Source organism: Rutidosis leptorrhynchoides, chromosome 1 (assembly GCF_046630445.1).
Source record: "Rutidosis leptorrhynchoides isolate AG116_Rl617_1_P2 chromosome 1, CSIRO_AGI_Rlap_v1, whole genome shotgun sequence".
Taxonomy (NCBI): domain Eukaryota; kingdom Viridiplantae; phylum Streptophyta; class Magnoliopsida; order Asterales; family Asteraceae; genus Rutidosis; species Rutidosis leptorrhynchoides.
In genome coordinates this window covers 625,528,932-625,539,599 of record NC_092333.1, presented here as the reverse complement: position 1 = coordinate 625,539,599, position 10,668 = coordinate 625,528,932, and the positions used below count along the sequence as shown (strand labels likewise).

Here is a 10,668-nt window from a genome sequence, read left to right as displayed (position 1 = left end):
TATAGGGTTTAGATATTAGGGTTTAGAAATTTAGGGTTTAGGGTTTAGATTTAGGGTTTAGATTGAGTTTTTAACACGAACGGTTTAGAGTTTAGGCATAAACCCAAAACACCAAACCCTAAACCCTAAACCCTAAACACTATTATCTTGAACAATATTATCTTGAATGTTATTTTTGTCGATCGTTTTTCCGCCTAAATAATAACATTCATCACGAAGTGTCTCTTCTAAATGTTCATATTTTCGTGTGATCTTGATGCTGGAAAAAAAAAATTCCAAAAAAAACGAAAAAAAAAAATATTTTTGCTTCCCCCCGCTTCCCCCCGATTGTTTACTTCACATTGATCCTGCTCCTATATATATATATATATATATATATATATATATATATATATATATATATATATATATATATATATATATATATATATGATATAATGTTGGTAAAAAAATCTTTAAAACTATTGTAAAAAATGTTGAGAAAAGAATTAAAATATAAAAAGGTTTGAGGGTTTAAAATAAAAAATAAAATGAATTGCAATAGTGAGAGAACTTAAATTTATAAAAAATGGGAAAGAGAGAAAAATATGTAAAAAAAAAATGGAAGAAGTTAATAGTAATAAAAAAATTAAATAAAGAGGACCCCACAACTCGAACCTGGGTCATCTGATTGATTGAGAAATGCGCATGTAAGCCACTAGCTTCCGATCTAACGGTATCAAGGAAACTCAACAACATTGAAGTTGTGAGTTCGAGTCTTGTTGTGGACAAAAAATGGTGTGTGTGTGTGTGTGTGTTCGCTATAAGAAAGCATTTTAAAAATGGTGTTTGTTTGCTATTAAAAAGCATTTTTAAAAAAAATCAGGTATGATTGCTGGGCTGGTACGAACAGTGTTACCATTCGAGGCTGAGATTAACTCCATAAATTTATAATAATAATAATAATAATAATAATAATAATAATAATAATAATAATAATAATAATAATAACAGTGTTACTTTATTCCTGGGATTGTGATCGCGATGTTTGTGTTGACTTGACAGGGTCTTCTCCTTTAACACAGTCTGGGCTTTCTGACTTTGTCCATGGACGTGCTGTGGTTGATGCGGCTCGTCGGAAGCGGGTCAAGTACGAATCTAGCTGTCAGGCGATTGGTTATGGTTTCATTCCTTTCTCATTTTCTTCCCTTGGAGAATTAGAAAATGATGCTGTTTCTTTGCTAAAGCAGGTTCAGAAGAGTTCGATGGCGCAAGATATTGGTGCCGGTGCTGCTGTTCATATTTTTACTAGAATAGATTTTGCTATTGCTAGAGGTGTGGGGGCCCAGATTGTCTCTAGGCTTCCCACTAATTTTTTGTAAGTTTTTTAGTTTATTATTATTATTATTATAATAATAACAATAATAATAATAATAATAATAATAATAATAATTTACAACAATATGTGAAGGTGGATGAACTTTGATGTAACAAGTCACAATGAAAGGAGGTCCAATAGCAGCAGTCCACATGAACTTGCCCAAAAAATATGATATTGTCACCACCAATCATATAACACCATTAGAAGCAATGACCAGAGTTTATAGTCTTGTCCATAGAAGATATGGTAATTCTATTCCATTTCATCAACAGGTCATAAACAGTTGGAGCACTATAAATTAACCCTTACAGAAATTATTATTTATTATTTATACCATTTATTTATGATCTGGATTTGGTGATATTTGTTCATGCACTATTTGTCGATAGAATCAGCATTGGGACTTGCTTATAGAAACAAAATATGCTGAATCTAATCTACCATACGTGAAAGATAGATTAGCAAATATGACAATAAACATGATTGTGATATTAATACTTACATGTGCCCTCTACTTTTCGAGCCTGTGCGATTATTGAGTATGATACAAGTAAGGCTTAGATTAACAGCTTATACATCAGGGGTTAGTAATAAGATTATGGAAGAATAGCTAAGCATAGGGTATAAATTTGCATCCAGAAATTGTGAATACTGTTTGATAGCTAACTCTCTTTCAGGAATGTCATGACTTAGGAAATCGAACGGTGCTGGCTTGCTAGTGTCCACCAATGGGTCCCACTTGTAGCCGGGTCTTTCGGGCAATGTAATGGTAACTGGTAAATGACCCGTGTTGAAGGCGATGTATAGTTCTCCTTTTACCGAGTCCTTCTGCATTACACACTCACATTGAGTTCGTAATTATCAGATGATTAATGTAATGTTTGACTAGGTCAATGCGTACCATGGAGAAGGCCACAAATCTACTTGTTTCAGTCCAATCTGGAGTTTCGGGAGCGTGTCCATGCCACTGCAACCTTTCTGCTGTTGGGAAGTCATTTAGACCGAGTGATTCACATTCACTGTTTAAAAAAAAAAAGTATTTTTAGAAACCTCATGTGTACAAATTACAAAGTGAAAAGTTAAGCATATTTGTAAAAGAAGTCCTTACTGGCGGAAATTGGTTATCAGACGACAAAATCTGAAGAAGTCAGATGAAGAATCTTCTAGCTTATCCCATTGAAAGTAGTTCATCTGCATTAAAAACAAAGAAGAAAAAAGTTGTTGTAGTTAGATCACAAGACTTATAGTTCTTTCATACAATTCGAATGATCAAGAAGCAGATTATCACATGGTTATCATGACAATAAGTGTTATTGTTTCCCCCTTTTGTGTGACCATACTCATCCCCCATGTGTATCATCGGTACACCCTGGAAGGCAATTATCTTAATCAGAAATGCAAACATATTTTTATACATTATAACACTAACAATTAATTTCAAAGTTGATAAACTTACTTGTGAAACCATTAGACAAAGAAAGAAATTTTTCATTTGTCGCTTCCTCAATCTCTTTACCGAGATGCTTACAAACTCTCCCTCCTAAATGGTCATGTATTCATGTCAGAAGGAATAGAAGTTAATAGATGTTACATATTCTAGTGAAGCATTAAACGGAATTATAGGGACGTATTTACTTGTCCACAATTCCAGCTGTTATTGTGACTATCCCCATCTTTATTGTCTTCTCCATTTGCAATGTTATGTTTCTCATTGTATGTGACTAAGTCAGCTAACGTAAAGCCATCATGAGCACATATGAAGTTTACACTGTGCCACGGTTTCCTACCACCTTTCTGGTGCATAACGTGAAGTAGTAGATGGAGACAAAATCCGATTAGAATATCACACAACACTTAATGAAGTAGTGAACAAAGTAAGGAACTTCGGCAGTTCTTTATAAATGATTAGAGCAACTGTTTATCAAAATTGGAAAACCGTATATACTCCTCTTTTTATAAAATCGTTAGTGAATATTAATAAGTTTTTAACATTTGGTACACAGAGAAAATATAATATACCTGGTATAGGTTAGGGCTCCCACAAAGGCATTCAGCAAAAGCACCAGAAAATCCATCTGTACCCTTGATGAACTGCCTTACGGTATCGCGATACTGCAATAATTAAAATTTGTAGAACACATCAAATTTCTTCAAGAGAACTGAATCTGTATTGCAATATTATATTGTTCTCAGTGTTTCTAACATTTTACGGGCTAATTTATATTTTTCATCAAAATAAGCAACTACCACCTTTGAAAAGAATATCCCATATTTAACGAAGAGAACGTGACATGTGGTTAGTTTGCCAATATTTTAAGAAATCACTAAACGCAAAAAAAAAAAAAAAAAAAAAAACAAAAAAAAACCTAGTAGAGACGTATACAAAAAGGATTTTGCAGCTGTTTATTCCTACATTGCATTTCAAATAAAAAAGGGACAAAAATTTATGTAAGACAAAAAAAAAAGATTTTAAGCATGTAAATAAGACCTTTCCGTTCCACTCGGACCAAACGCCCCAATGAGGAAACACACCAACTTGGTAAAGCCCTCCACAGTCCCATGCTTCGGCTATAAGCTGTCGAGAATGGCATTAAATAAATTTATATCAACCATAGTTGGTGCTAAATATAGTGATCGGTTAACGATGAATAATATGCATGCTAAAAATGAGAGATGGAAAATATAACTTTGTTTACATATCTAGGCCCTAACTTATACATTTTCACACTCCACAATCGACTTTAACAATTTATCACCTAGTTCCAAACACCAGTATGCGAAAAGAGCCCCCATATAACAGCCCTTCGTCTGCAGATTTGGCCAAACTCTATCTTAATGATTTCACTTCTGGTCTGCGAGTGCTAAAAAACACAATGTTAAAGTCAACGTGAAATCGATAGAGTTTGGCCGAATCTGCAGATGAAGGGTTGTTATATGCGGGTTCTTTTCGCATACTAAGATAGAGATCGGCCGAATCCAAAGAAACCCAACCCAACCAGCGAACAATTAACCCAAATCGACTCCAAATTTCATTGAAGTCAACGTGGGTACATTAAATATAGATACTAAAAATCTTGGAAACTCTCCCATGATATGATAATTTCACACAAATTTCAAAACTTTGCAAGAGAAGTCAATATATCGCATAAAAGTAGAAATCATCACTTAACGTCGAAAATTTCAAATAAAAGACATTTTCAAAAAAGTTTAAATTTTAAAGTCTTCTTAAGATGAGAAGAATCGTCCAGAAATGTTCAACTCAAAGTATAACTTAAATGGCATAAATATAAATAGATTTATCATAATAAGGTATATAAATGATGATGGACCCACACAAAGTACCTTCACTCCTCGAAGTATTGGGTCATTACTAATCATGTCAATTAATGGTGGATTGCTAAGAGGTGAGCCGGTGGTCAGCACATCATCTTCCAATTGAGTTCCATACACATTTACTGCATCCCAAAGGCTGAAACAAAAGGTCAAAAAAAAAAGGAAATGAATACAGGTTATACAGATGTTTTGAAATGTCAGCAAAACACGAATAAAACTTGCAGTATATTAGAAAAGATAACCTGCTGCTTCTTGTCATGATAGAAGCAAGATCAAAGCGAAATCCATCTACATGCATCTCTGTTACCCAATATCTGTACTGAGATTCCGTAAATAAATATTTAAGTTCATCGAAGATCGTTATGCATATATGCATAATAGGTTATCTACCTCAAGGAATCCACAATGAATTGGCGGACTACTGGATGGTTGCAATTAAACGTGTTTCCACAACCTGAATAGTTGTAAAACTCTCCCTACCAAATCATACATAAATTATCCAACTTCAGATAAGATTATCCGATCATAAATATTAGGTATAAATATTAGTTGTTGTTTGTTTTTCAGTTTGCAAATCCTATTACGTCTTGTATATAAGCTAGCAGACGTTTTTACTGCATATCGTTTGTTTTTCTGCAGACAGAACATAAAATAATGTCTTAATAATATGCTGCAGACTTAATAATATGCTTCCAAGTGCTGCACACAAGATTAAGTTAATTTTAAAGACATAAAAAACAAACAGTCTTCACTATTCAACACTTTTGAGCCACATCTTCTTTATAGACATGGTCCGCAAATCTTCGGACAAAAATGTCTTAAAAAACAAACAGCACCTTAGACAATGTCGGTTTATAAATAGACCAAAAGCTTCTTTTAAGTAAATTATCAAATACTAATATGCAGGTTCAACATGATTCTCATTCTTTAAAGTTTATAAAGTAGTGCAATGATAGTGCTATACCTTGGGTGCAAGCATGTAAAAAACACTATTATTAACACCGCGAAAAGACAAAATGGGGCCATTCTCATTTCCTTCAGCGGTGTGATTGAATACCACATCCATGAGCACCTATAAAAATCAGAATTAAAAAGAGAATACTGCGAAAATAAAGAAACGATTAGATATTATGCTGAAAAAGTATCACCTCAATTCCACGTTTGTGCGCTTCTTTAACAAGCTGTTTGAACTCATTTATTGCATCGAGCCCGCAATTACGGGCACCAGCAGATGCATATCTCAACATTGGTGAGAAGTAGTTAATCGTGGAATATCCCCAATAATTTAATCTACATAAGGATATAAATGCTCAATAGCATTAGCAAGTACACTAAAAACTTTTCACTTGTGAATGCAACTGCTACTTAGAAAACAATAAAAATTCAATATATACATTGCGAACTAATGCAACAGTTTCTTTGGGGTTGTACCAAAATAGATGCAACAATTCTTAGAAAGGGGGGACTTGTGTACCTATAGTCACCCAAGACAGGATTGTAGCTATAGTACTCCAGTTCATTGAACTCGTGACATGGCATTAACTCTATGCAGTTGACACCAAGTTCCTACAACGTAAATAAGAGTTGCAACATCACCATGCGGTATCAACCTTTCATGCTGAACATGAAGTTATTACTACAATAATACCCGATGATGCTACAAACATTACGGAAAATGTTTTTTTTATTAACAGCAACCATAACTGGAAATATCATATGAGATCCCAAAATCCCAATACATCAGCGTAAATTGTATCCTAGTGTAGCATGTGTTAAAGGAAAAATAACAAGTTCAAGAAAATAAAATGAATAAGGATGACATAAATCTTGTGTCAAATATTCTATTTCCTAGTTTGGTAATTTATGCCTCATACTAGACTAAGTCCTGTCTTTCAAAATGATTAGAAATAGAAATAGAAATTAGAATAGGCAACAATGAACCCAAAGAAGCTATAAACAAGGAAACTGAAACAAAACATAAACAGGCCACCATCATCATATATTTTCAAAAATATATGTCAAAATGTGACGATCCAGGGCCAAATTATAAAGATCATTAAGTTATTAGGATCAATGCTTTTGGATTAAAGATCAAGAGTCGGACTGACGGGTGAGTTGACAGTTAAGCTATGCCTGCGTAGAAATGCCATCATACCACATATTGTAGGCAATTTTCGGCCGGAAATACAAAATTGAGATATAGAGAATCTTATTCATTATTCAATCATTTTTAGTATGAATACAACAGTTATTCGAGAAGAATATGAATAGCAAAGCTATTGCCAGTGATTTATAAATATAACAACTTAGTTAAACATGGCAATAACTACACAATTTTGATGTTTATTAATATAATAAGAGTATATCATATCACAAATGAAACTTTGAATAAATAAACAATGAAGCCAGGATTAGAAGTAGGGACTTGAACCCTCTGCCTTGGCAAGGCTATGCTCTACCAATTGAGAAATTTCTATGGTAGTGTGAAGCATCAGTGAAGAATCCAATTAAAAGCACAAACACTCACATGTATTAAAAACATTTTTGTTAAAAAAGCTTACTACAATCCCTTTAAGATGTATAGAAGTGGTTATTTTATTGGTGCAGACTTCGTCCGGGAAAGAAAACAGTGGTAAACCCTAGACTTTTAGAAATGAATGTCCAACGAGTAACATAAACATTATTACCTAGAAAATTATTGAGAATTTCACGGAAAATGTAAATGGCCTAAATGCAATCAAAATCAAGATGTAATCATAGTATGGACTTCTGCAAAATTATTAACTGGAAAATTATGAGTTAACGCGTATTATAACATTAAAGTTGGTTTAGGGAATCCTCGCCAGATGCTGGTTGTGTGATTTCAGTGTATTCAAGTCTAGCTTCTTCTATTATCTAACCCTATCTAGGTAAAAAATGCAGGGTGATCGTGGTTTCGTGTGTAGATTGTAGGTTTGCCTTTCAAAAAAAAAAAAAAAAAAAAAAAAGCAGGGTGATGTGAAGGATCTTAGTCAGAAAAGAGTCGTATTCATTAATTCTTTTAGTTTGTTATTGTGTTCCTATCATGCTTGGATGAATACCTTATAAAAATCTACACTAGGATGTGTTGAATTATTGTGTTTTCTATGTATAAATTCATCTTGAATATTCAGATACTGATTTTATTCAAGTAAGTGTTATTAGACACCCAAGGTACATATAAGGGATGTTAAGGGATGTTAATCCAGGGTAGGAGCTAGGCCAGATATGGGATGAGTTGATCTCGGGTGGGCCACAAATGGGGAAGAAAATAACTAGGTTTTGAAAACATATGGCGAATATATAAGGGTGAAAAATAGTTTGGAAGAGCTCATGCCCCAAAGAAGGTATTAATCTAATTAGATATTCGTTATCTAAATTATTCAACCTAGATGTACATCATCAGAGTTGAACATTTATTGTCACAAATAAATCAAACCATGGGGATAAAGAAGCATGTTCTTATTACATCATCAAAAATACACATTAAGCCACAATAGTAAAGATTGTTGGTGTTAACATACCCTTATAGATTATATCATACTTATCTTATTATAGGTTACGATAGTACACTAAAACATAAGATAATTAACACCGGTAAGGTGTTAACCAGATACCTTCCACAAATTTGGTTGCGATTAATATGTCAAAAAAAAGAAACTCATTTAACATATCTCTATAGTGATAAATGATGTATTTTTAGAAAAATTAACCCCAGTATATCACGCATAGGCTCTTACATACATATGCAAACTCTAAAGCAAGGATGAAATCATACGAGGTAAAGTGCATTCAGCATGTACCTTCAAATGATCAAGTTTGTCCACTACACCAAGGTAAGTGCCACGAGATTCTGTATTGCTGGACTCATGTCTTGTAAATCCACGAACATGCATTTCGTATATTACCAGATCTCTTTGCGCAAATGACAGAGGTAGATCTCCTTCCCAATCAAACTAAATCACATAAAATTCATATGCATGGTGAACAAATGTCAAACGCAGCACAATGTGGTTTAGAAGTGAAAATAAGGTTTAACATACCAAAGCAGATTATTTCAAGTAAAGAAGAAATATAACTTACATTTCTCAAATTTGCAAAATTGTATGATGATAAAATATACTCCATGTCCATTTTTAATTCTACATTTCCTTTTATTTACTATACTTTCCAATTTTATCTGATATGTCATCCTGTCCTGCCATAACGACTGGATTTCGAGATTACAGTATCATTTCTTACTCGAGTCTATAACCAATAGACAACATTAAGCGGTGTATTTATCTTATAAGGATTTTTCAATTACTCGTTATGCTTAAGATATAGAAATAAGATGAAAAATAAATGGATTTATTACTTTAGTACGTTAGTGTCCAATATCTTATCTTTTCAAAATCACACCTCATCTATAACAGGTATAGTGCATGCCATTTGACTCCAGCAATCATCATCAGGTCCCAAAACACCAAACTCCCCTCTGCTTACAACAGCCTGAATAAATGAACAAAAAAGTCAAGGCACGTCGAAAAATCAGGTAAAGGAAAAAGAAGTAACTTTATCTTGACAACTTAGCAATACTATTACTATTAATATTTAAATGTCATAGATGAAACGAAATACCAACTTTAGCGTAAGGATCTAACAAGATCTGAGAAGAATCATAGTAGTGTCCTTCCTCTGGACAAAACTCCCCGGAAAATTTGTACCCATAGAGCATATCTGTAAAATCGCCCTTCAGAAACACGTGCCATACATCTCCGGTTTTATTCGTAAGTTGATCCAAAGGTATCTCCTCTGTAACTCTTTTCTACATCAAATGAAAGTACAAACTGTCAACTGTAAGTTTAAATGTGTAAGCAATGTATCAAATCCTGTATTCAATCTAAATATTTGAAGATACATTTATGAACAATCAAAATTTTAAATATCATATATCACAAACTTGACATTATTAACTTCAAAGTCTCAGGATTATATTAAATTAAATTAAATACTTCAATGGAAATACAATAAGTGTATGTCTCAATATTGTAGTGTTATACCTCAGGCAAATCAGATGGAGTCAATAAGCACAAAGTTGCAGATGAAGCATTACGTGAATAAATAGCAAAATTAACACCATCTTCCTGAGCAGTAGCACCAAACGGCGTCGGATAGCCATTCGAAACCTGAAACCGTCGGCGTGAGACCTCCGGCTTCTTCTCCTTTTCCACCACCGCCGTATCCACATCACCTCCGCCGGTGCCGTCGATTGCATTGACTACTAACGCACTGTTGTTGCTTAGGGTTTTAAATTGAATTTGAATGTTTGGATTTAGGAATTTGAATTTGTGCAGTGACGTGAGTTTTGGAGTGTGAAATGGAATTAGGGTTTCGATTACGGAAGCGTCCATTTTGATACTTGGAGATTCGAGCCTGTGCAGAGTATTTGACAGTAGTGGAGCAGTGTGTTTAAGAGTGAATGTGGGGTTTTTTATTTACTTGTTTAATAGTCATCAAAACGCTATCCTTAATAATAAAATCTTGTTAAAAAATAGTAAGAAAAAAATAAAATTTTGTTGATGTCTTACGATTACGGTTTATCTTAAACTATTTTTTTGACTTTGTTAACCTCGCTCTTTTAAGATATTTCACGAATGATCATAAATTTAACAATTGTTAACTTTTAGCCGTTAACAATTGCTCGCGTGAGTAACATGTGAGGGTATTTTAATCAGTTTACAATTTTATTATATCTAAAAAAACTTACGTGCGTATAAATATAACGCATAATCCTCAAATCTGAAACATCCCCAAATTCGAAACCCTAATTTTTGAATCGTTCCTAAAATCAAAACCTTAACTCGTATTCCAAATGGTAGAGTGTTAGTGTGGTCGAATCGTTGTGATACGTACGTGCATCATGGACAAACAGAAATCCAATGGGTAGGTTTTACGCATGTCCAATTAAAGAGTTT

General features: G+C 33.5%; 1 protein-coding gene across 2 annotated transcripts; it reads right to left on the bottom strand.

The window, feature by feature from the left end:
• Positions 1–1,752: 1,752 nt before the first annotated feature.
• LOC139885593 (isoamylase 1, chloroplastic) lies at positions 1,753–10,143 on the bottom strand. Of its 2 annotated transcripts, none has more exons than XM_071869345.1 (18): positions 9,754–10,143; positions 9,336–9,518; positions 9,113–9,202; positions 8,515–8,667; positions 6,168–6,259; positions 5,842–5,983; positions 5,658–5,765; positions 5,084–5,169; positions 4,936–5,007; positions 4,703–4,829; positions 3,849–3,935; positions 3,380–3,472; positions 2,996–3,154; positions 2,817–2,900; positions 2,649–2,729; positions 2,469–2,551; positions 2,262–2,379; positions 1,753–2,188 (listed from the first exon to the last, which is right to left on the bottom strand). In XM_071869345.1, the coding sequence occupies exons 1-18, from the start codon at positions 10,102–10,104 to the stop codon at positions 1,931–1,933; spliced, it is 2,367 nt and encodes a 788-aa protein (XP_071725446.1). In that variant the 5' UTR covers positions 10,105–10,143; the 3' UTR covers positions 1,753–1,930. The 2 variants fall into 2 exon arrangements, with proteins under 2 accessions (XP_071725446.1, XP_071725447.1); XM_071869346.1 differs by having other exon boundaries at positions 1,755–2,188; positions 9,336–9,513; positions 9,754–9,829.
• Positions 10,144–10,668: the final 525 nt, after the last annotated feature.